This window comes from Balaenoptera borealis (assembly GCF_965194805.1).
Source record: "Balaenoptera borealis genome assembly, chromosome: X".
Lineage (NCBI taxonomy): Eukaryota > Metazoa > Chordata > Mammalia > Artiodactyla > Balaenopteridae > Balaenoptera > Balaenoptera borealis.
Genome location: NC_138881.1, coordinates 126,358,056 through 126,384,177, shown reverse-complemented (window position 1 = coordinate 126,384,177; position 26,122 = coordinate 126,358,056). Strand labels below are relative to the sequence as shown.

Genomic DNA, 26,122 nt, shown 5'->3' with positions numbered 1-26,122 from the left:
ATGATGAAAAATCTGAAAGAGAAATTAAGGAAACACTCCCATTTACCACTGCAACTAAAAGAATGAAATACCTAGGAATATACTTACCTAGGGAGACAAAAGACCTGTATGCAGAAAACTATAAGACACTGATGAAAGAAATTAAAGATGATACCAACAGATGGAGAGATATACCATGTTCTTGGATTGGAAGAATCAATATTGTGAAAATGACTATACTACCCAAAGCAATCTACAGATTCAATGCAATCCCTATCAAATTGCCAATGGCATTTTTTACAGAACTAAAACAAAAAGTCTTAAAATTTATAGGGAGACAAAAAAGACCCCAAATAGCCAAAGCAGTCTTGAGGGAAAAAAACGGAGCTGGAGGAATCAGACTCCCTGACTTCAGACTGTACTACAAAGCTACAGTAATCAAGACAATATGCTACTGGCACAAAAACAGAAACATAGATCAATGGAACAAGATAGAAAACCCAGAGGTAAAGCCACGCACCTATGGTCAACTAATCTATGACAAAAGAGGCAAGGATATACAATGGAGAAAAGACAATCTTTTCAATAAGTGGTGCTGGGAAAACTGGACAGCTACATGTAAAAGAATGAAATTAGAACACTCCCTAACACCATACACAAAAGTGAACTCAAAATGGATTAGAGACTTTAATGTAAGACCGGACACTGTAAAACTCTTAGAGGAAAACATAGGAAGAACACTCTTTGACATAAATCACAGCAAGATCTTTTTTGATCCACCTCCTAGAGAAATGGAAATAAAAACAAAAATAAACAAATGGGTCCTAATGAAACTTAAAAGTTTTTGCACAGCAAAGGAAACCATAAATAAGACGAAAAGACAACCCTCAGAATGGGAGAAAATATTTGCAAACGAAGCAACTGACAAAGGATTAATCTCCAAAATATATAAACAGCCCATGCAGCTCAATATTAAAGAAACAAACAGCCCAATCCAAAAATGGGCAGAAGACCTAAATAGACATTTCTCCAAAGAAGACATACAGATGGCCAAGAAGCACATGAAAAGTTGCTCAACATCGCTAATTATTAGAGAAATGCAAATCAAAACTACAATGAGGTATCACCTCACACCAGTTAGAATGGGCATCATCAGAAAATCTACAAACAACAAATGCTGGAGAGGGTGTGGAGAAAATGGAACCCTCTTGCACTGTTGGTGGGAATGTAAATTGATACAGCCACTATGGAGGACAGTATGGAGGTTCCTTAAAAAACCAAAAATAGAATTGCCATATGATCCAGCAATCCCACTACTGGGCATATACCCAGAGAAAACCATAATTCAAAAAGGCACATGCACCGCAATGTTCATTGCAGCACTATTTACAATAGCCAGGTCATGGAAGTAACCTAAATGCCCATCAACAGACGAATGGATAAAGAGGTTGTGGTACATATATACAATGGAATATTACTCAGCCATCAAAAGGAACAAAATTGGGTCATTTGTTGAGATGTGGATGGATCTAGAGACTGTCATACAGAGTGAAGTAAGTCAGAAAGAGAAAAACAAATATCGTATATTAACACATGTATGTGGAACCTAGAACTATGGTACAGATGAACCGGTTTGCAGGGCAGAAGTTGAGACACAGATGTAGAGAACAAACATATGGACAGCATGGGGGGAAAGCTGCGTGGGGGTGGGGATGGTGGTGTGATGAATTGGGCGATTGGGATTGACATGTATACACTGATGCATGTAAAATTGATGACTAACAAGAACCTGCTGTATAAAAAAAGTAAAAAAATAATAATAAAAAAATAAAAATAAAAGAAGACACATACGGATAATTATATGTTTTGGAATAGTAGAACCCAAACATGTATATTAAGGATGGAAGGCACCGGGGAAGATGAGAGGACAAGGGCCTTGTGAAATCACATTTTATTAATAGTCTTGTGATAGTCCTCACTTAATAGTCTTAGTATAAGTTTTAGGTAAGTGTGTGAGAAGAGTCCTGAGGAGAGGATATCCCTTTCTTCTTGGTGATAGTAGTTTAAAGATCTCAATTCTAGTTGGGAGCCCTAGATACCCCATAGGCAGCAGAGGATGCTTTGTTTCCAAAACTGACTCACAAAAGACCACAGCCATCCATACGGGAAAATCTCTAGACAGGAGGTTACAAGTTGGTGGTTTGCAGATGTCATTTATTTGATCTATACAGTGTTAATAACCTTCAAAATTATCCTCCAAGATTTGAAATTTGGGAGATGTCATACAAAATTCCAGATTTGTTTATTATTTTATGAAATCAGAAGATTGGACAACATTGGACTCAAATCCGCACATGGTCACAAACAGCTGGGGCTGAGTAGTGGCCGTCCCTTGTATATGGGCACTTTCTGCTCTCTCCCTGAAAACAGGGTCCAATGTCAGTTGCCATTAATCAACTCACTTAGTTGATAGATTTAAGAGCTCCTAGTTGAATTAAGAGGAAAGTGACATAGTTCTTGTACCCACAGCTATAAAAATTTAAAATAAATAAATAAAAGATAGACTGAAAGGACTATTTCAAAAAAGATGGCAAGTTTGCATTTCCTAATAAAAATGAAGAATATTTATACACTGTTTCTATGCATACACAGTATGCTTTTGTTGAAAAATAAAACTTCAGATATCAACATTATGCAATCCATTATAAGAACCATAATTGATATATTAAAAACGATGTACAATGAAAATCTTAATTTTATTAAACAGACTGAAAGTTCAACAGGTTTTGTATTTGAATATATACATTAAGTGTTGCTGCTGGGAAAAGCAGTTATGCATTAATTAAGCAATAAACCTTCACAGACATCAAAATATTTTATAGACACAAGATTTATAAAAATGTCTTTAATTGCAGTAGAAATTATACATTGAACCAGAAGTATTTTCGTCAGTGAGTTGAAGAAATGACTGAGATCATATACAGGGCATATTATATTTAAAAGTTAGATTTCTTGTGGCATTTTCTTTTGTCACTTATGAGAGTTATGTGTATTTTCTCACAATTTCAATGAGAATTTTGATGTGAATGAACAACTTTTGGGCATGTCCATTAAAAGCAAATCAGAAAATGGTTTACTTGAATATATTGAAAAAAGCCCTAAAAAATGTAACATAAGCAGATCGCAATTAATACATGTAAGTGTTAATGTCAGACTTTTATGAAATACATATCCAACATTGCAAAGTTTTGTAGGGATACAGAATTTATGTTCGTTCATTGGTAGATTGACTAGCAATTATTTGCTTTGTGGTAAAAGGTTTAAGTAGAGCATATTATGGACATAATAGCTGCCACCATGAGTTGGAGACCTCCCAATGACTTGAACAATAAACAGCTCAAAAATGAATGAAGAGGGTGAGCAGTATGGTTGTCAGCTTCCCTTTATTATGAGACTAGATATCTGAGTTAGGGCAAAGTGCTCACCCCAAATATAAAACCCACTGTGCAAAGAGTTAATCTGTGTCTGGAAAGAAAGCAACTCTATTCTTTTAAGATACTGACTAAAACTAAATAACCTCACTCCTCATTCCCTCACCATTTCCTTACCCACACCCCTGTTAAAATTAATCTGTACTAAATTCTGTACTCGACATTGGAATTCCAAATACAAGACCTGACATTAACACCCTGATGCAGAAGGAATGGTGGCAGGTTTCTGGTTTGCAAAATTAAAGTGGTAATAAATTTCAAAATAAAATTATAATCATTAATTATTGCTTTTTTTAATTTGTAATTTTTCATTTTGAATTTAAAATATCTCCAGTATGATTTTTTACATTATTTCATATGTTCACCCCATAATTAATTAAAGAAAATTTTATTACATTTCTAGCAGTTTATTTTTCCTACAACTAGCCTGATTTGGTCATTTAAGATACCTCTCTAGCTCCTGTGGGCATTTGAATTTGTGACATCTGCATTAGGTAATATTTTAACCATTCCTCCCCTTGCCCCTACTCTCTATCCTCCAAGAGAAGGAAAAGTTTAACAATTTATTGGCAGTCCAGAAGACTGTGAGTCATTGAAGCAAGAGACCACTTTGGGTTTATTTCTGTGTGTTCAGCATAAACTGTTAGTAATTGTTCAACAAGTACTTAATACATGCATGGATAAATGTACTTCAGTTGAAGATATACCACATATCTAAAACTCTTTTGGGATGGAAGTTGTATTTCAATCTCATGCAAGTTTAGTGTCAGAGATAATCATTTTCCTTTCCCCTCACTTCTCCTTCTTGACTTTTTTCTGCCTTAGATGCCTATACAACAGCCGAAGTAGTTTACTCTTGGACTCTTGGGAAGAACAAATCTGTGGAAGTGGCACAGGATGGCTCTCGACTGAATCAATATGACCTGCTGGGCCATGTTGTTGGCACAGAAATAATCCGGTCTAGTACAGGTATTTATTTATTTTATTTAGCAAGCATTTTTGTAACCTGTACCACATACCAGTCACTGTTTTGAGTGCTTATAATAACTTATGTTAAAAAAACAGTCTTGTGAGGTAGGTACTATTATCTTAAGGAAACTGAGGCATACAGATGTTTAATAATTTGTTCCATGTCACAGTTATGTAATGTCAGAGCCAAGATCTGAACCCAGGCAGATTGGCTTCCAAGATCATGCTTTTAACCATGATGCCCTGCTGTTTCATCGTGAGTTAGGTCAAGGTCATTAGGGCTGGACTGTGGTAGAAGAGAAAGCAGAGGGAAGTCATGATAGTTGGAGAGCTAAACTTTGATCCTAAAGTTTTCATGAAAATATTTGCTTAACTCCGCCAATACAGAGGTGGCAAGGTAATAACCCCAGGAGAGGCCAGAACACAGCCAGGAGGTCCAGGAATGAGCCATGGAATTATTTTCTTAAGTGAATCACCCATTTCAGAAACAAGTGTGTCTGTCAAACATTGCCAGGTCCTCTCAATGGCTCTTCCTTGGACATTGATAAATGGAACTTAGAGGCTTGTTCTGTAGCCTTAAGTCCTATCTATTTGGAAACTGACCAGTTGTAGGGGCCTGAGGAAGGAGGCACCCTGAATCCCAACTAACTTTAGGGTATTTGACAAAATGGAGTATATCTTAGGGGCCCACATATCTTAAAATATTTTTTGCCATGAAAGAGTGGGAACTTTCAACACTTGTCTCCATGGAAGATCTCTGAATCCACAATTATAAACGAAGTAGGGTACTCTTGTCCTTTTTTTCATTAGCTGGACACTGCTGTTCCCTCTCATAGTGTTACAGTATGTCTGTGGTCTGTTCTCCCTCCATCCTAGGACCAGGGGCGGGAACCTAAAAAAAAGCAGCATTTGAAATGGATTTAAAGGACAACAGGATTTAGAGATTTGGAACTTGGTGTGGGGAAAGGCTATTCTTGAGAATGGCAATACGGAGGTTCAAAAGGCCAGAGGTTTGTGAGAACATGATCTCTTGGAGAAGGTCAGCTGATCTGTGGGGGTGAGGGGAAAGTACCCACCTGGCCAGTTCTGCTCTCCCCAAGTAGGTAGAGGGAGGAGGACCTTTAGTGCCTGCATGTACAAAGTGTATTTTTACTGTCCTACTGTGACCCTTGCATTTTTGAGCGGAAGCCACTTCCTGCTGTGGGGTGCCGCTGCTGCTGCAAACGACCTCCCATCTGAGATCAGACCCTCCCCTCCCTCCCACCCCAGCCTGTGGGCAAAGAGTACCCAGGCTCCTGATGAAGGCTCCATGCATCCCAGCACAGCAAGGCGGACCCCTAGAGACCAAGGGTAACCCAGGAGCCCTGGAGGTCCACTGCGCAGAAGGGAGAGAATTCCTGGGGCTATAGCATCTGTTCACTCTCCTGACTTCCCCATCCCTCCTTGGCACTGCTCACCTGGTATCAACTTTTGAGACCCATCATTAGCCATCCAAGCAGCCCCGTTTCATTTGGTTAAACCACTGTTTGTTTAGTCTTTATCACACGTTCATGATAGAAAAATTAGAAATATCAGAGGAGCAAAAAATGTAAATTAAAATATTCTTTAATTCCACCATCTAGAAAAAAACTTTTTCGAAGAATTTAGTGCATTAACTGATTATTATACATTTTGGTGTGTAACCTTTAAGAAGGTTCTCTTTTCACTTTTAATATAAATATGGTTTTATATAAATGGGACCAAAATATTGATACTGTTTTATAAGCTGTTTTTTGTGTAATTTTATATTGTAAGCATGTTTTCTTGTCACTAAGTGTACAGGATCCAAATAAAATATACACACAAGCTAGTGATATATTTTTATTCAGATATAATTGGCATTAGTTTCAAGTGTACAACATTATGATTCAATATTTGTATGTATTGTGAAATGATCACCACAGGAAGTCTAGTTAACATCCATCACCATACATAGTTATAGAATTTTTTTCTTGTGATGAGAACTTTTAAGATCTACTCTCAACAGCTTTCAAATGTGCAGTATAGTATTCTAACTATAGTCACCATGCTGTACATAACACCCCAAGGACTTATTTACTTTATAACTGGAAGTTTGTACCTTCTGATTCCCTTCACCCATTTCACCTAACACCTACCCTTGGCTTCTGGCAACCACTAATCTATTCTTTGTATCTATGAGCTTGGTTTTTTGTTCGTTTTGTTTTGTTTTTTGGATTCCACATATAAGTGAGATACAATATTTGTCTTGCTCTGTCTGACTTATTTCACTTAGCATAATGTCCCCAGGGTCCATCCATGTTATTGCAAATGGCAAAAATTTTCCTTCTTTTTATGGTTGAATAATATTCCATTGTATCTATATATACCACATCTTCTTTATCCATTCATCCATGGAGAGACACTTTGGTTGTTTCCATGTCTTGGCTCTTGTAAATAATGCTGCAGTGAAGATGGAGGTGTATATATCTTAAGCTAGTGTTCTCATTTTCTTCAGATAAATACCCATAAGTGGAATTGCTGGATGGTATAGTAGTTCCATTTTTAATTTTTAAAAAATATTTATTTATTTATTTATCTATCTATCTATTTATTTATTTATTTGGCTGCACCAGGTCTTAGTTGTGGCATGCAGGATCTTTTAGTTGTGGCACGTGAACTCTTAGTTGTGACACGTGGGATCTAGTTCCCTGACCAGGGATTGAACCCGGGCCCCCTGAATTGGGAGCGTGGAGTCTTAGCCACTGGACCACCAGGAAAGTCCCCCATTTTTAATTTTTTGAGGAAACTCCATACTGTTTTCCATAGTAGTTGCACCAGTATACATTCCCACCAAGAGTACATGAGGGTTTCCACTTCCACACATCCTCACCAACATTTGTTTTTTGTTGTTAGTTCTAAGTAGTTAGTAATAATATTTTAACAATTAGAATGGGCATATATTAATTATTACCTGTTTTAGTTTTACTCTAAATTTAAAAAGAAAATTAAAAGGCCAGCATCTGAGGCCACAGCCAGCCTTCTTGACAATGATAAGTGTTGCTATCAGTGGGAAGCATAGCATTTCATTGTGAAACTCAATAATATCTTCATCTTACTGGATCATAATCCATTTAACCAATTACCTATGATTATTTTCTGTTTTAATGATATAAAGAACACTGCAAAGACCTTCTTTTTCCATATAGCATTTTGTTCCTATGTAATTACCTGCCTAGGATAAAAACAAAATATTGAGATTGCTATTTCAGAAAGTAGACACATTTAAAAAGTTTTCAATACATATTGACAAATTGCCATTCTAAAAGGTGAAACAATTCACACTCTCATTTTCAGTGTATGAGCATGCCAGTTTCCCTTCACTCTTGGCAATGCAGATGTTATGGATTGAATTATGTCTCCCCAAAAGATCTGTTGAAATCCTGTCCCCCAGTCCTCAGAATGTGACCTTATTTGAAAATAGGGTTATTGCAGATATTAGATTATAATAGCAAATTAGTTTTGAAAACATGATACAGTGTACATCAGTAAACGAAGCAGGTGTAAGAAGGAATGAGGAAGTTAAATGGGAATATCTGCAGGATATACTGTTGAGTGAAAATAGCAAATACAAAACCACCAAAGACTATAGGATATATATTAGTATAGGAATAGTATTTCTAGAATATACACAAGAAGCTGTTAATTGTAGTTAAAGGAAGGAGAAATGAAATGGTGTGAAGGAGGTAGACTTTTTGCTGTATACTATTTGACACCCTTTGGTTTAGAAACCATATAAATATTACCTCACATAAATGTATATTGTTTTCATGTGACTATAAATTATGGGCATTCCTTTCTGAATTCTGATATGCTCCTCTATGTGGTGTCCAACATACTAATGGGAAGCTGGGCCAGAGGAAAACCCACAATCTGTGGGTGTTCTGTTTTGTATGAGTGGTTTTCTCTCTGAAAGCTGTCAGTCCTCAGCTTGAAGTAGTTCTAAGCAGAGGGCTCCTGCTCTTTGCTCCAGATTCAAACATGTGTTAAATAAATGAACGAAATTTCTCTAAATTGATGGCTAGTTCTTCACACTGTTCCCTACTTCAGCACTGACTCCATTTTCCCTTATTTGCAATATTTACATTAATTTTCTAAGAGGAGCCTGATCTTATTTTTGCATCTTTCCTAGAAATTTGTTAGAAAAACTCTCATTACTGTCACTGTGTATATTATTTGTTTAGACATGGAACATAGGTAAGTGAAGACAAATCAGAAAATAAGAGCAGCGTGGCGGGTGTGTTTTGACCCACCTGCAGATGCCATTCTGTGGGCGGGGGGGCGCCAAAACCCCATGACTGCTTAGCCAGAGCAGCAGTTGACCCCTGAGGTCACCATTTTGGTGCAGTGAGGCAACAGCCACCAAGGGACGTGGCCCTATTACGTGGCTCACTGCCACTGGAAGAGGGCTCTGCTGGAGTTCTGCAGTTGGCTTGAGCTCCGCTGTCGGGCGGGGCTTTTGTATCTACTACTCTGTATGCCAGAGCTGCGGGCTGCTCTCAGAGGTTGGGTTCCCTTGCAGTTGAATTTAGACTGCTGACTGTACTTTTGATCAGGCGATGATGCTGGCAGGGGACCTGATACCACCTCCAAGATTCGCACAATGTTGGCTGTAAGTTATGCCATATTCCTTTGTGCTAGCTGACCCCAAATTATCTGGCCCTGCCAATTCCCAGAGCGTTCCCCATGAGGCAAAGCAGAAGTGGGCCTCCAGGGGAATGCCCAGGAAAGCTGGATATCTGCCTTGGGTTCTCATTTCCCCACTGGAGAAACCATAGACTCAGAGGTACCCTCTAGGTGCTGCACTGAGCTGGCCTGGGGGAGGGAAGAAGGTGACAAAGTGATACCACTTCTGTTATCCTTCTAATGTCACTTTTCTTGGTTTTCATGCCCCGGATGGGTGCTGCTTCAGCTTTACTTCTTATATCTGGGATTTTCACAAAGTGTTCTCTTCCGTGGGTAGCTGCTAAACCATATTTTTGTGACAGGGTACTAGAGCCAGGGCTGTCCTATTCCACCATCTTGCTGATCTTAAATCACTCTCTTTGCTTCTTTGGAAGAGAAACAACAAGATAGAAATTGAAGGAAAGAAGGATAGAAAAGGAGAGGCTTAAGAAAATATATTCAGTTATTTAAAACAATGGCTAATTTGATAAGCTTTTGAAAAGTCCACTTGCTTTCCTTTCAGATCTACAGAATATAACTTATATAAAATATATAATAAATATTATTCATAAATATTAAATATTTTACATGATCAGATATAGGATTAATAGACAGGAAGGAATTCAGGGGTGTGAGACTAATATGTGGAAGGGGAGGAAATTCCCCAAGCTAATCAAAGTCCAACTATTGTTAAAAATAAATCTTCAGTGCCTCCTCAGCTGAGAAAAAGAGTGAACAGAAGGACAGGGAAAGAAAGCAGTTGAAATGTACACAGATAGGAGAGAGGGGGAGAAGGAGGAGAGAGGGGGAGGGGGTGGGGAACAAATAAATAAAAGGATTGAAAAAGTGGCAGAGAGAAAAAAAAAGCAACCCCAATGTTATAATGAAGAAATTCTACAATTTTGTATGACAATTCTTTGCTAAATTAAAACTAAGCCTACTTGTATTTTTCATGTTCACATAAACAAGCTAGAATGTGAATACACACACAATATGGATTGTGTGTTGAGCTTTGGCTAACCAGATGGTGCTTCCTAGGCTTAGGTACAAGGGAGTGGGTGAGGTAGGAAAGTGGGAAATTGCCTCATTTGGGAGACATACTGAAACCAAATGAGGGCAGAGAGAGAGAGGTGAAAAATAAGAAGCTCTAACAAGAAAGGTAGTAGAGCAATCAGATTGCATGGACCTTTGGAGACTCTTTGGGGAAATTTGCCTTTTACTCTTTGAGAGATGGGAAACTATTAGGGAGCCTTAAGCAAAAGAAAGACTGAATCTGACTTTTATTATAATAGACTCATTTTGGCTGGTACGCTAAGAATGCATTGAAGGGGACAAGTACAGAGGAAAGGCACGTTAGAAAGCTATTACAGTACTCTAAGTAAGAGATGATGGTAGCTTAGTCCAAAGTGGCAACAGCGGAAGTGGTGAGAAATGCTCAAATTATAAATATATTTTGAAGAACTGTCAACGTATCTGTGTCCGTGTCTGCATTTGTGTATGTACACATGGAAACATGCACGAGGGAGGGAGAGGGAGTGGTCGATGATGTTAAAGATTTTGAAGAATTTTGATTTGTGCTCCTGAGAGCTACCATTTACTGAGATAGGAAAATCTGTTGGAAGGGATAGTTTGGAGGGGGTAGGAAATGGAGACAGTAAGAGCTAAGATTTGGACATGTTAGGTCAAGATACCTATTAGATCCCCAAGTGGTGATATCTAATGGATAATGAAATATATAGGTGTAGAGCATTATAGGGAACCCTAGGGTTGCCATATCAAAGTACCATAAACTGAATGGCTTCAAACAACAGAGATTTATGTCTCCTAGTTCTGGAGGCTAGAAGTCTGAAGCCAAGGTGCTGGCTGGGTTGGTTCCTTCTGGAGGCTCCTTTTATACAGAAGAGGGGAAGGGGGAGGGGTCCACTGTAGTGCTGACCAATGACTGAGTGGGACCACTGACGGTCGCTCATTGACAGTTGCTCGCCTGGGGGAGGGGCCCACTGCAACACTGACCAATGGCTGAGCGGGGCTGCTATAGCTTACACCTGCCCCACCACTATTACAATTCCCCACTGTCAATGTCCATTCCACAATCTTGTGGGAAAAGGGGTGACGATTTTTCTGGCTACTTCCCACTGAACAGGGGAGATGAGGGGGTGATTGTGAAATGGAATTGATCAGCTTTGGGTCGAGAATATTCCTTAAAAATGTTAGTAAGCAATACAATTCTTTTTATCTACAACTATTTGAACCTGATGAAATTCCTTCTACAAAGAAATTTTAATCTCAATACTTATTCTTTTTGAAGAGCAACCTTAAGTCTTCTAAGGCTTCATAAACCCATTGTTCTCTAGGCCTCTCAGGAGTTGGGTCATTTTCTGATGACAGTGGTGCTGCTTTAACCCGAGTGTGATGAATCCATGGCTTTACTCCAGCTAACTTGACAGATGACTGTGTGGTAAGTAATACCACATGTGGTCCTGTCCACCTTGCGGTCAGCTGGTGCTCAGTCCCTTGTTCCCTCCAGGTTTTAAGGAGGACTCAGTTTCTGGGCCGGAAAGGATGTAACGTTACCTCAGTTGGATAGGCACACCTGCTGACAACAAACTCATGAACAGAGGTTAGTATAGTGCCCAGAGCTTTAACATAATTGGCAACTGCTAGATCTTTCAGAGCATTTATAGATCCTCCCACCCGGGCAGACACCTGGAATGGCCTACCATACAATATTTCAAAGGGGCCTAATTTAAGCCTGCTTCTGGGAGCCACTCTGGTCCATAGCAGGGCAACTGGCAAGGCCTCATCCCAAGTTAAATTAGTCTCTTGACGCATTTTAGCAATGCTCCTTTTTAGTGTATAATTCATTTTCTCGGTTTTTTCCTGTTGATTGTAGTCTCCAGGATGAATGTAGCTTCCAATTCATTTGCAGTGCTTTAGACACTTGTTGGGTTATGCTAGAGACAAAAGCAGACCCATTATCACTTTGAAGGGAGTTAGGCACCAAATCAGGGGATAATATCCTTAAGGAGGACTTTAACCACTTTGGAGGCTTTTTCTGTCCTGGTGGGATATGCCTCCACCCATCCTGAAAAAGTGTCCATAAATACTAGCAGGTACCTGAAATTTCCTGTGGCTCGAGGCATTTGAGTAAAGTCTATTTGCCAGTCCTCGGTGGGGTAGGTTCCTCTGTGCTGAGTCCCCATCTGGGGAAGTCTGACAGCAGTTTTTGTGTTATTTTTAGCATAAATCATGCAATTTTGAGTGACTTGCTGGATGGCCCTTTGTAGGTTAGGCCCCATTATATATCTTTGAATCTGTTGTAAGGTGGCATCTCTCCCGCAATGGGTACTATTATGAATGTGCTGCAGCACAGTGTCCAAGAGGGCCTCAGGAATCAAAACAATTCCTTGTACTTTACATTTCTAGCCAAGTGAGGTGTGATCAAGAGTGAATCCCCATTCTTTGGCTCTCTGCTTCTCCTTTCCTGAATACACTGGCTGGTATTTTGACAAGTCGATCTGTGGGAGAAGTGACCATATCATGGATTGTTAACCCTATTCCTTTGCTGCTTTCTTTGCAGCTTGGTCAGCTAACTGACTGCCCTTTATTATATGAGTCTCACCCTTCTGGTGGCCTGGGCAGTGCATTACAGCCACTTGTGAGGGCTTATGGACTGCTTCTAATAGTGACAGGATTTCAGAAGCATGTTTTATGTCTTTATTGTTTGAAGTGAGAAGCCCCCTTTCTTTCCAGATCGCCCCGTGAACATGCACCACAGAGAATGCATAGTGAGAGTCTGTGTATATATTTACTTGCTTCCCTTTAGCGAGGAGCAGGGCTCTTGTCAGAGCAATGATTTCTGCCTTCCGAGCTGAGCTCCCTGGGGGCAGGGCTTTTGCTTCAACAATCCTTTCAAGGGTTGCCATCACATACCTAGTGCATCACCTACCTTGGTCCATGAAGCTGCTTCCATCGGTGAACAATTCCATATCTGGCTCAGCCAAGGTCTGCTAGAATACACTAGCTTGATGACGTGTAGGCAGTTGAGCTCTGGGGATTGTGCAACATCAATCGGGAGCAATGTGGCTGGATTTAGGGCTGAAGTGACCTGAAGTCTTATGTTGGGATTGTCCAGGAGAATGGCTTGGACTTTCCCATTCTTCCAGAAGTCAGCCAATAGCCCCCTTTCTGCTCCAGTAAAGAAAGGACATGGTGAGGGACATACACAGTGGTGGGTTGCCCCAGGGTAAACTTCTCAGCTTCCTGAAATATGTCACAAGTAGCTGCTACAGCTCGAAGGCAGAGGAGTCATCCCTTAACAGTCTGTTCTAGTCTGTCTTGAGAAGCAGGCAACAAGTTGAGGGCTATTCCCCGGAGTTTGAATTAACACCCCAAGGTTTATGCCTTATCTCTCATGGACATACAGTTTGAAAGGTTTCTTTAAGTCTGGTTGTCCCAAAACCAGGGCTGAGACTGACTTGTTTTTATTGTTTCAAAGGCTGTTTGACATTCTGTAGTCCAAGTAAGGGGCTCAAAATCATGTCCCTTTAAAGCCTCACAGAGGGCCTTTACTATGAGCCCATAGTTCGGGATCCAAACCTGACAGAACCCTGCCATTCCCAGAAACACCCTCAGTTGTCTGCAAGTTTTGAGTGTTCCCAAGCCTGCAATTTCCCGTTTTCTATTAGTCAAAAGACCCCACTGTCCTTGGGAAAGGACAAAGCCCAGATACGTGACTTGTTGCTTACATATTTGGGCTTTTTTTCTGGGAGACCTTATATCCACAATTGGCCAAATAGTTTAGGGTTCTAATGGTATTTTGTAGACACTTATCATATGTAGGGCCTGCTATAAACAAATTGTGCACATATTGGAGTAAAAGTCCTTCATCCAATATTAAGTTTCTAAGGTCCCTAGCCAACATTTCCCCAAACAAGGTAGGGGAGTTCTTAAATCCTTGAGACAGGACTGTCCAATAATACTGTTAGACTACCTGTGTTTCTGGGTCCTGCCATTCAAAAGCAAACAGTTGCTGTGATTCTTCTGCAATAGGAATGCAGAAAAAAGCATCCTTCAAGTCCAAAACTGAGAACCAGCTGTATTCTCCCAGAATAGTTGTAAGCAGAGTGTATGGATTAGGTACCACAGGGTGCAAATCTTGGACTATATCATTAATAGCCCTCAAGTCTTGGACAAAGCAATACTCTGCTGAGTTTGGCTTTTTGACCAGGAAAATAAGGCTGTTATATGGGGACCTGCAAGGTTTATTCAGTCCTATTTTCAAAAACTTTTCGAGAATTGGCTGAATTCCCTTTTGGGCCTCTTGCCTCAGAGGGTATTGTTTTAGATTATGTGTCCCAGCATCCCTTTTCAGTGGGATTTGTATTGGCCATGCATTTTGGGCCTTCCCTGTGGTGCCATCAGTCCACACTTCTGGCCTCACCTTTTCATAGACCTCAGGGGGAAAGAGCTCTGTCTCCTTTTCTGGGGCATCCATAAGTGCCATCTGTAGGCTTATAACATACTGCGGTGGGACCCTGATGTCAAGCTGTCCTGGCGAAAAGTTAAGTTACTAGAGCATTTAATTTACAAAGGAGAGCTCAGCCCAGAAGAGTGATTGGACATACTGGCATATATAAGAAACTGTGTTTCAGGGTGAGGTCCCCTAATTGGCATTCTAGAGGTTGTAAGAAAACGATTTTGTACTTCTCCAGAAACTCCTGTGACCAGGATGGATTGAGATGTTTTCTGTGCCACCTTGATGTTTACCACAGAGTATGTTGCACCTGTATCTATCAGAAAGTCAATCAACTTGGCCCCCACTGTCAAAGTTACCTGGGGCTCCTGTGGGGAAATTGGAATTGGACGCCTCAAGTCCAAGGGAACCCCGGGCCTCTTCATTCATTATCAGAGTGCTCCTCCCTTTCTACCATATGAGAGGCTCCTATCTTTCTTTTATTGTTTTCCTTCTTATTCTTCAGCCTAGGGCAATCTTTTTTCCAATGCCCTTCCTCCTTGCAGTAAGCTCATTGTTCTCTCCCCAGTGGTGACTTACCTCTCTCTGGGTTAGTAGCCTTCCGGAAATCCAATGCTGCTGCCAGCAAAGTGGCATTCTGTCTTGCATCCTCTTGCTTCTGTCGTTGTGCCCTGTTGTTGAACACGTTAAAAGCAACATCTACCAATTGAGAAGGGTTCATTCCAAGTGCACCATCAAACTTGTAATTTTCTTCTTATACCTGGGGCACTTTGCCCAGTGAATGTCACATTTACCATTCTCATATTTTGGGGGGCCTCAGGGTCTGCATCAGTGTAGCACCTACAAGCTTGATAAATTCTTTCTAGAAATTCTGATGGATCCTCATTTGGTTTTTAGTGTATCTCCTGAATTTTGTCTAAGCTCTTTTGCCTAGGTACTCCCTTTCTAAGACTCACTAAGACACATCTCCTATAATATTCTAGAAGTGGCATGCCCCCATTATTAGGATCCCAGTCAGGCTCAGCAATAGGAACTGCCAGATTTGCTTCTGGAGCTTCATCTGGATCTGGTAGATGGAGCTGGTGTGATTCCTCTCTAGCCTTGTCAACAACCATCCTTCTTTCATCCCCAGTAAGCATCATATTCATAGGAGTGTGAATGTCTGCCCAAGAGGGATGGTGAATGGCAAAGATAGAAGTGAGAAGTTCAGTCATATGGAGGGGGTCCTCTTGGTATGTAGGGTTATGGTTTTTCCAATTAAACAAATCTGAAGTTGAGAATGGCTTGTGCATCCATAGAAACACAGTTGGTTGGCCATCTGCGTTAAGGCTTCCTATGGGATACTGGCACAAGGGAAATTGCCTTGCTCCGAAAGTAGCTCCCAGTCCAAATTGGGTGCCCTGTTGGGTCTTAGATGGTGACACCAAACCAGGCCCCTGTGCCCCGAGGGTTAACATAGAAACTTCTAATTGATCCCCATAAGTAGGGGAAACAGGGGGCCGTGAATATGTTGGTGGCATGGGGGCTGTCGGAACAACTGCTGTTGCAGTCTGGTCGGCCAGTGGAGGAGCCAGGTTGGCCAGAGGGGGTTTTAAGTTTTGAAATAACATGTCCTCACTCTCACTTTCTCCCTCTCCCTTTTGTAGAACAGGTTTTCCCTTAGTTTTCCTTTCAGACAGCTGTACCATAAGGTGGCAGCTATCTGACTTCTTTTCCTCCTGATGCAATAGCATAAATGCTTCTACATATGGAATCTCATCATTTTTACATGCTCTTTCACAAAGCAATTGTAATTGCAAGATTGTATAATAATTAAGTGAGCCACTCAAGGGCCATCGCTCTCCTGATCCTAACGTATATTGGGACCACACACTATTACAATAGAATATCATCTCTTCCTTAGTCATAGGCCCATAGCTATATTTTGCCCATTTATTTAAGATACACCCCAAAGGGCTTTCCTTAGGGACAGATGGAGTTTTTCCCATATTTATAAGTTCAAGAACAACAAAACACAAAAAGCACAGGCAAATTCCAATACCAAAGGCACAAACAGATTCCATCATGAATGAATGCAAAACAAAAGTGAATGAATGCAAAACAAAAGCAAATGAACACAAAACAAAAGCAAATGAATCAGCTCACAAATCAGGTAGAGTCCAACAGCGATTCCCCTCTCCAACAGGGTACCCCAATCAAATGAACAAATTGGCTTGTCCCTTAGAGCAAAAGCCCAAATTGAGAGGGGAAAATGTTCCCGGTTGTACACACCAGAGTGACTTACCCTACTATATGGAGCCCATCGGCTCCCAAATGTTGGTTCCTTGCTCCAACTGCCAAGCGCTGGGGCAGCCAGTGCCACTTCAGGGAATTTTGAAGGGAAGGTCCTCAGGACAAGTGGACCCAGCAGCTGCTAGGGCCTTACCTGAAAATTCCCCAACCTGGGCTGGCTGGCCACAAGCAGCAAGGCTCCTGGCTAGCTTTGCCAAAAATTTGTTACCAAGCCCAATCTCATTCTGCTTGCCACACGACAGGCCAATAAATCAGGAGATCAGTTGTTGGAGCAAGGAATAACAACCAATGGTTGAGCAGGACCACTAACAGTAGTTTGTTGACAGTTGATTGCTAACGGTTGCTTGCTTGGGGGAGGGGCCCACTGTGACACCAACCAATGGCTGAGTGGGGCTGCTATAGCTCGTACCTGCCCCGCCCCTATTACAGTCTCTGCCTCTGTCATCACACATCTCCTTGTGTCTCTCTCTTCTTTTGAAAAGAGAGCATCAGTCATAGTGTATTAAGTCCCATCCTACTCCAGTATGACCTCATCCTAACTAGTTATATCTGCAACAAGCCTCTTTCTAAAGAAGGTCACATTTTGAGGTATTCAGGGTTACGAATTCACCATATCTTTCCAGGAGACATAGTTCAACCCATAACAAGCAGGAAGCCCAGGCAGAAAATATACATTGGGGCAATATCAAAGTTGAAGATATTATTTAAAGATACAGGCCTGGATAAGAATGCCAGGGGAGTGAGACAGAAAAGAGTACTGAGTCATGACAATCTCAAATGTTGAGAATTTAAAGGAACTAGCAAAGGAGATTGGACAGGTCATGATGTAGGAGGGAAACCAGAAGAGCAACATGGCCTAGAAGTTTGGTGAAGAGATTCATTCCAGGAGAATGGAGTGCTCAATGTGTAAAATGCTGCTGACAAATCCAGCATAATTTGATGATTATAATAAACTGATAATTAACTATTGGATTACAGAGTTGATGGGAGGGTATAAAGTTAATACTTCAAAAACACTCAAAGTTGTTTGGTATATAGTAAGAGCTTAACACGTGTTCACTCTTATTTTGAAGAGGGGTGATGTAGGCCAGCCCATATTCTGCTATGTGAACTTTAGGTTTTAACCCAATAAATCCATTCAAACAGCAGAGTGTAGTGGTTAGAAAGTATAAGCTGTGGAGCCAACCCATCTGGAGTTGAATTCAGGCTCTACTACTTACTAGCTGGGTAATCTTCTGCAAATTGCTCAGTCTCTCTTTGCCTCAGTTTATTGACCCATAAATGAGTATAACAATAGTACCAACCTCATAGGGTTGTTGTGAAGATTAAATACTTTAAGAATGTTACATAGCAAATGCTATAGAAGAGATTATTTTTCATTATTATTTACATGAGGACATTAATATATTTGAATGAACTCGTGTCAAAATTGCTCTGAGCAAGCTGTGTTGGTACACTGTTAAGCATATATTTTTGTAATAGGGACAGTGCAGGCACACTAATGGTCCCATTCCACCAACAGTCAGTGTCACAGTGGTCCCCACAGTGGCAGTTTCCCTGGGTCATTGTCCTCAGGACCGGCCTCATTTATGCGCTCTCCCCCTTTGCCCCAGCAGTTGCCGCCCAAGGCCTGGAGGAGCAGTGTGCTGCAGCAGCCTCAGGCACACACATACATTGCAGCTTGTCGCCTTGGGTGAGTCTGAGTCTGGGGTGTTTCAGGTCTCCAGGCAGGCACACTGACAGGTAGACCAGCAGACCGGTGGAGATGGCAATATTGTGACTGTGAATTTGGGAGAACCTCTGCTGGCGTGAAATGCCAGTTGAAGGTGCTACGGCTGGAACATTGTGACCTTGTAATAGGGGTGGTTGCTCATCGCATCTGATGTGCAAGGCCCCAGCACAGGTGTTGTGGGGGCGCCTCTGGCAGCAAGGGGAGGCCAGGAAGCTGGGGTGTTTGCCCTCCCCAAGGTCAGGGAGGACAGGAAATGGCCCCGGAGGAAATAATGCAGCTGCCTGGCCTGCCTGCTCCTACCAAGCCCTCCCCGAGGTGGGGCAGTGGAAGCCTGGACAGACGGGCCGGCCGGGGCTACCGCACTAGGATACAGGATTTGACACTCTCCCTAAATGGTCCCTCCACGCCAGTACAGGGGACATTTGGTGCCCGGGCCTGGGGCCCAAGATGCCAGCCTCTGCCCACCCACATGCCAGGCATCTGCTACTGGATGGTGTGAACCCCTCAGCTCGGCTGCTGTCCACGCCCCTGCAGTGCCCTCCTAGGATGTAACAAGGGCAGGGCAGGTGCGCAGTGGTTAGCATGAGACCCTTGCCACGGGGGTCAGAGGGCCCACTCATCCAACAGTCAGCTCGCAGGGGTCCTCGAGTCAGAGAGTGTGGTGAGAATGTGGATGGCGGCCTTCTCCCCAGGCCCTCCAGGCTTTCTGGCCTCGGGGCGGTGGGTCAGCTGGGGGGCCTGGCAGGTAAGCTGGGGGGCCTGGGGACAGGCTGAGGGCTGTGTCCCACAGAGCCCCAGAGCCCCCTCTACCGCTGCCCACTGGCCAGGCTCAGGCCTTGAAGCAGCAGTGAACCTCTCCCCCATCCCCACCTCAGCAATGTAATAGTGGTGGCAGTCTCCATTCGTTGCAGTCCATGGAAGCGTCGGATTCTCTCCAGTTTAAATAAAAGCCTGAGGGCCAGCTGGGTCCTGGGCGCCTGGCTCTGTCGGTGATGATGGCTGGGTGGGGTTTGGGGACCTGGCCCTGAGGGCAGCACCAGCTGAGATCTGCCTTTTCAGCTGGGCCTGGGCACTGGTGGGAGGACCCAGACTTGGTGCTGGATGAACATTCCCAGACAGGGTGACCGGCCTGCACAGTACACCCTCCTCTTAGCTAGGACCTGACCTCAGAGCCTTGGAACCTTGAACAAGTAAATTGAGCGGTAATGGCATTGCTTTACTTATGGGATTTGTTAAAAGCTGCAAGGAGGCATGGAGACTGAAATAAATGCCTCCCCTTCCTTTTCTTGTCAGAACAGAGAATAACATTTATTTTGGTGGAGGTTTACAGGAACATCATGACCTGACCATGACCTGACCTCAAGAACAAAGGATCTGACACCAAGAAGTTTGCAACAACTAACCACATCCCTCCCTCACCTTTCCTATAAAAGGGCTTTGTGGAAAGCTTTTGGGGAGTTCGGGGTTTTTAAGGTGTGAGCCACCCATCTCCTTGCATGGCCCTGCAATAATCCTTTCTCTGCTCCAGACTCTGATGTGTTTCAGTATTGTTTGGCCTCACTATGCATTGGGCACACGGACTTGCATTTGGTAACATTTTGGTAACATGACCATCTCACCCATGGCCCTGCAGTAATCCTTTCTCTGCTCCAAACTCCAATGTTTTCGTATTGTTTGGCCTCACTGTGCATTGGGCACACAGACTTGCATTCGGTAACAACGTGACCTAGGTGGACAGCTACAAGAACAAAGGATCCAACACTAAGAAGTTTGTAACAACTAACCACGCCCCTCCCTCACCTGGCCTTTAAAAGAGCTTTGCTGAAAGCCTTTGGGGAGTTTGCGGTTTTTTAAGGCATGAGCTACCCATCTCCTTGCATGGCCCTGCAATAATCCTTTCTCTGCTCCAGACTCCGATGTGTTTCAGTATTGTTTGACCTCACTGTGCATTGGGCACACGGACTTGCGTTTGGTAACATTTTCACCAAAAAAAACCAAAAAAAACAAAAAAACCCACCTCTGTACTACTTCATGATTATTAAAGAGATCTGGTTATGTGGACCTGAGAGGTGCTGCAATGTCTTCTTTTGAGTATAAGGTTAAGGAGCTTTGTGAACTGAATTGGGGCCCACCTTGATCCAACAATGTTTATTTGGCTGCATAATGTCTAATTTTACTCTCCAGGAGAATATGTCGTCATGACAACCCACTTCCATCTCAAGCGAAAAATTGGCTACTTTGTGATCCAGACCTACTTGCCATGTATCATGACTGTCATTCTGTCACAAGTGTCTTTCTGGCTCAACAGAGAGTCTGTCCCTGCCCGCACGGTCTTTGGTGAGTGTTGTTTTATGGAGAATGGGGTAGGGGCAGGGGTGAGGAAGGTGGAAGAACCATTACTGGAGTGAATGTGAGGAACACCTGAGCCCAGCATTAGTAACTAAGTCACTGGATCTTGGTGTTTCTAGCAACTGAATTCTTAAAAGGCAGTGGAAATAAGAGTGTTGGAGTATTAAGATTTACTGAAATGCTTCCTGTCTCAGTCAGGTTTGCTTCAGGAGCTGGAGAGGGATGGAGCCGTCAGTGAAAAGGAGAGGAAATTAGTGGGCAGAGCTGGAGAAAGTGAAGGGTGGGAAACTAAGCTGACAACAGAGAAGTAGATTGGGGCTTTCTTATGACCCATTTTTTTATAGGACCATCTGACTTTGCTGCTTCTCCTCTAGCCTTTTTGAAAGTATGAATTATCTGACATTCAGTAAGAGCTACACAGAGTTTGAAGGTTTTTACAATAGTACCTACAATTAGAGAAATTTTCTTCAATATGAATTTACTGTTGTCTAGGAAGAGATTTGCATGTCATTAGCACTTTTCCCTAGGAGACTTAAAGCACATAAAACATTTTCTGCCTGTTTTTCCCACTGTAAGATTTTTTTTTAGGAGATAAACATTAATTAACTCTTTTAATCTACTAAACTGTCTCCATATACTTGGATACACTGAGTACTCACAAAGAAGACTTTTCTACCGATATTTCCTACTGATATCCTGAAGCTTTACTGTGTAGTTAGAGAGTAAATGATGTTGTTTCAGAAAGAAGAAGCATTTTAGGTCAGGTAGAAGAGGAGACAGTAGTGGAGGAAGAGAAATAATAACCTGTAAAGTAAGAAAAAAGAAAAAAAAATTAGAAGGGTGTGATATCATGGAAGTCAAGAGAGGTGAGTGTTTCAAGAAGAAGGGAATAATCCTCTGGGGTGAATTCTGTGTGTTTAGGTAAAATGCAGATAAAAACTGTTGGGTATCATGATATGCTTGGTTGCTAGTGATTTGAAAAGAACAGTTCTAGTGGAGTTGGGGGAGCAGAATCTATATAGGAGTAGATTAAAGATGCCCAATTTTTGGAAATATTACAAACTAGATACCCTGAAAAATCTTCCTCTACAAAATCCTAAAAAAAGCAGATAAAATATAGAAAGCACTCTTTTTTAATATCTGAACTCATAAGAAATGAAAGAAAATACTCAGTGGCCCAAATGGAAGAAGGAAGTGAAAACTGGAATGTTAATCACATGAGCTTATACTGTTGTAGCAGGAAAATGGATGGATGGATGGACTACTAGTCTTGGTAGGTAAGAATTTGAGTTTTAAGGTTACACAAGAAAGACTTTTAGCCTGAGTGAAATTAAGGGTTAGAACTAGGACTGTGGTAGGCTTAATAATGGCCCCCAATGATACCCATGTCCTAATCTCTGGAACTTGTGAATGTTAGCTTATATGGCAAGAAGGACTTTACAGATTTGAACTAAGTTAAGGATTTTGAGATGGGGAGATTATCTTGCATTATCTCAAGCAACTTTAGTTGAGTGGGACAGACATTCATTATCAAAGAAGCATATTAGACTTTTAGAAGTGCTCAAAGGAAGTGAGGAGGGCAGTCACAAAAAGACTTTGTAGAAGAGTCTTGAAAGAGAAGCACTGGGTGGCAGGCCTGGATCTCTTTTAAAATGCCAAACCTCTTTGTCCATCCATGAAGTGCACCAAATGCTTGATTGAGGGTCCTACCAGCTCTGACTAGCTAAGAGCTCTTCACAAGATGACAGTTTTAATTAAGCCTTAGAGACTAGAGTTCTAAACATCTCTACTGAGATATGGCACATAAATACTTGTGTTGCAATATAGTTCCCTCCATCCATGCTTTGGCACTGCTATGAATGTGCCAGTGTGGACAATTGCATTTGCTGATAACCATAAATGAGATAACTTGTTTCTTCTGTGAATCACTTCTTGCTCAGTGTGATCAGAATGTTACTGAGCCTTAGGTCCATTCTCAGAATTTACCAGGCTACAAATTCAGATACTTTGTTATGAGGTGCTAGCTGTATGGCTAATTCCTGACAGGGCTTGAAATGTGTTTTTTCTAACTCTCTGCCTAGTTTGTGCAAAGGTGCTCCTTTAGGATCTGTCTATTGAAACTGTATTAAGTCTTTTCCAGTCTGGATTTTCATTTATATAGTAAATATGTAAGTAAGATACTCAAGGAATCAAGATATGAAAGGAGGGTCCAGAGGCTGCAGCACACATGGCTGTCTCTCTGGGTAGAGTTAATAGTTAATAGGCCATATCTGCTTGCTTCTCTGTGCAACATCTCTCACTCCATTAGGACTACCTTCCATGCCCTACTTGACCCAGGCTCATGAAGGTGACATTCTCCATCTTCTTGAAGAATCAGAAAGAGGTTCTGGCCATTCCTTCTTCCTCAATTCTGGATGATTTTGGGTACACAACTGCACCATCAAAATTCTGGGGGAGACAGTAGGGAATATTCATAGATGGGGAGAAAAAGGCAAGGAGAGATTAAGGAAATTGCCCAAGATACAAAGCAAGTAAGTGGCAGAACTGAGGACTTCCTACTTCTAGTGTAGATATTCAAGACTAGAATAATAACTGCTAACAGTTATTATTGTTAAAATGTGATTATAATTAGACTACTATAATTATTTATATAATTATGGTAATATTATTGTTAATAACAACAGTAAAAATAAGAGTAATGTTAATTATAGAAGCTGCTATTTATTGAGTGAGTACTCTGTGCCAGATATTGTGCTGTGGGCTTTATGAACATCATCTATCTGATTTGATTCCCCAACAAATCTCTGAGTCTGGTATCATCACACACATTTTACACATGACAAAACTTAGAGGGGTAAAACACCTTGTTCAAGGTCATATTACAAGTAAGTGGGATTGCCAGAATTTGAGTCTATTTCAGTTTGACTCTAAAGCTCATATTGTTAACCACAACACTATATAGCTCACATGTATATCTAATATATGAACAGATTAGAAATACATTTTTTAATAGAATTTAAAAGTGAATAAAAGAAAGCCTTAAATTTAGGTTAATAAACGCCACCAAGAAAAAGAATCAATCCATTTACAAGCAAGCTGTGGTTTGGCAAAAACTCATAAGAAACAGATGTTAGAATAGTTTTGGTTGTTCACAAATTCAATAGGACCTAGACTGTGATGCAGCTGAAGAACAATTTTCCACAATAGTTTTTTGTGTTATTAGGAGAATAGTGTCCACAATAAGGGAAATGAAACTCCTACTAAGCTCAGACCATGTCCTGAGTCTTGGGCTCAGTTCTGGTCTGTTCAGAAGATAACTACCAGAATGGGGAAGGAGGAGAAATGAAAGAAGGAACTGGCCATGTTCTGGAGATGAACAGACACACAAGGAACTATGGCCACCCTCTCCAACTCTCTGAAGTCCTGTCCCAGAAATGAAGAAGCAGACTTTTCTTTCTTGTGTCGCCAGAGAGAGCTCTGAGATCAGTCAGTGGGTCAGGAGTTAGAGAAAGGCAGGTTTCAGTTCATAAGGTAGATTTTTCTAATTAGAAAGCTCTCTTACAATGAAATAGGTTACCTACTTTTCAATGGAAATGTTTAAGCAGAGGTTAGAGGACAACTTTTAAGTGCTATACTGGAGATTCCTATTCCTGTGATAATTGGGATGGGGTGGTTACTAGGTAGAACCATTCTGTTTTGACATTCTCTGTTTTTTACTTTAAAGGGGCCATTTTGGGTGGGGTGTAGCTCCTCCTTTCAAGTAGGAAGTTGGTGATATCATCAGATATGCTCTAAATATCTTTCACTGGCAACTGGTTCTCATTTTCTCTCTCCCCAGGTGTCACCACTGTTCTCACCATGACCACCTTGAGTATCAGTGCCAGAAACTCCTTACCTAAAGTGGCATATGCGACGGCCATGGATTGGTTCATAGCCGTCTGTTATGCCTTTGTATTTTCTGCGCTGATTGAATTTGCCACTGTCAACTACTTCACAAAGCGGAGTTGGGCTTGGGAAGGCAAGAAGGTGCCAGAGGCCCTGGAAATGAAGGTAAGATACAGGAAGGGTGGGGGCTGGGAAGCACTCCCTGAGAGAACTGTATTGGAACCAGGAGTGGGCAGCCTGCAGCCTGTGGGAACTGGCCAGGGCTGTGTGCTATTCACTGGGGTCATCAATCCAATTCTCAACTGGAGTGCTTCTTGGCAGTGTGGAGTGTTTGCTGGGGGCAAAGAAAAGAGGGTAGGTATCATGGAGGGCTGATGTCTTGTGGTGAGGGATCAAACCTAAGTGTGATACTGCTGAACCCAAGGGGAACCTGTTGTACCCAGAAGAGTGGACTTTATCTTCAACCCAGAAAACAGTCTCTAGGGCCACTTCTGCCCCTCATTTTTCCAGTATGTTCCCATTACCATCAAACAAAAGTGATCATCATTCCTTCTATGTCTTTGCTTATTTTTTACTCTCTACCTGGAATGTTCTTTTCTTATTTTCCTGCCTGATAAAGACCTGCTTAGTCTTTAAGACCCAGATGAAGTGCTATTTTCTCCATAGAATATTCCCAGAATCATGCAGATAGCTTTAGCTTCTCTTGGGGTGGGGGGAGGGTGCTCATGATATTAAGAGCATTTATTTGTATTAGAGTTATTTGTCTGCTTCCTCACTAGACTGAACTTCTTGAGGGCAGGAGCTTGTCTGCATTCTTTCTAACTAGCTAGTATCCTTGCACAGCATCTGACTCATAGTAAAAGCTGAATAAATGTTAATTGGATTAGTGGATGGGAAGGAAGAAAAAAGAGAGAAAAAATGCCAGTAAACCACCTGGAATTGGTAAAAATAAAAACATGAATACAGTGAAATCAAGATTGTTGTCCTTGGCTGCTTTAAAAGAGTTCAGATCTCTAGCTCTAGATGAAGACTAACCCAAGATGCTAAAAAGAACTGGCAGATATGGTCCCAGAACCATTCTAGTACTCTTTGAAGAATCATGGAGAGGAGAAAACATAATGAAGACTTTTCAAACCGGAGGAATAGATTCCATAGAATATAGACTGGTGAGTTGGAAAAATTTTAGAATAGATTTTAACTATTTATTTAGATAGCATTTATTAACTC

General features: G+C 41.5%; 1 protein-coding gene across 2 annotated transcripts in view; it reads left to right on the top strand.

Moving 5' to 3' along the window:
• The window catches only part of GABRA3 (gamma-aminobutyric acid type A receptor subunit alpha3), a 606,794-nt gene that overhangs the window by 564,742 nt on the left and 15,930 nt on the right, over window positions 1-26,122 (top strand). For both annotated transcript variants that reach the window (XM_082376147.1, XM_082376148.1), the window contains exons 7-9: window positions 4,296-4,439; window positions 20,846-20,998; window positions 24,849-25,060. In XM_082376147.1, the coding sequence (XP_082232273.1) occupies window positions 4,296-4,439; window positions 20,846-20,998; window positions 24,849-25,060 (509 nt within the window). The remainder of the gene's footprint in view (window positions 1-4,295; window positions 4,440-20,845; window positions 20,999-24,848; window positions 25,061-26,122) is intronic.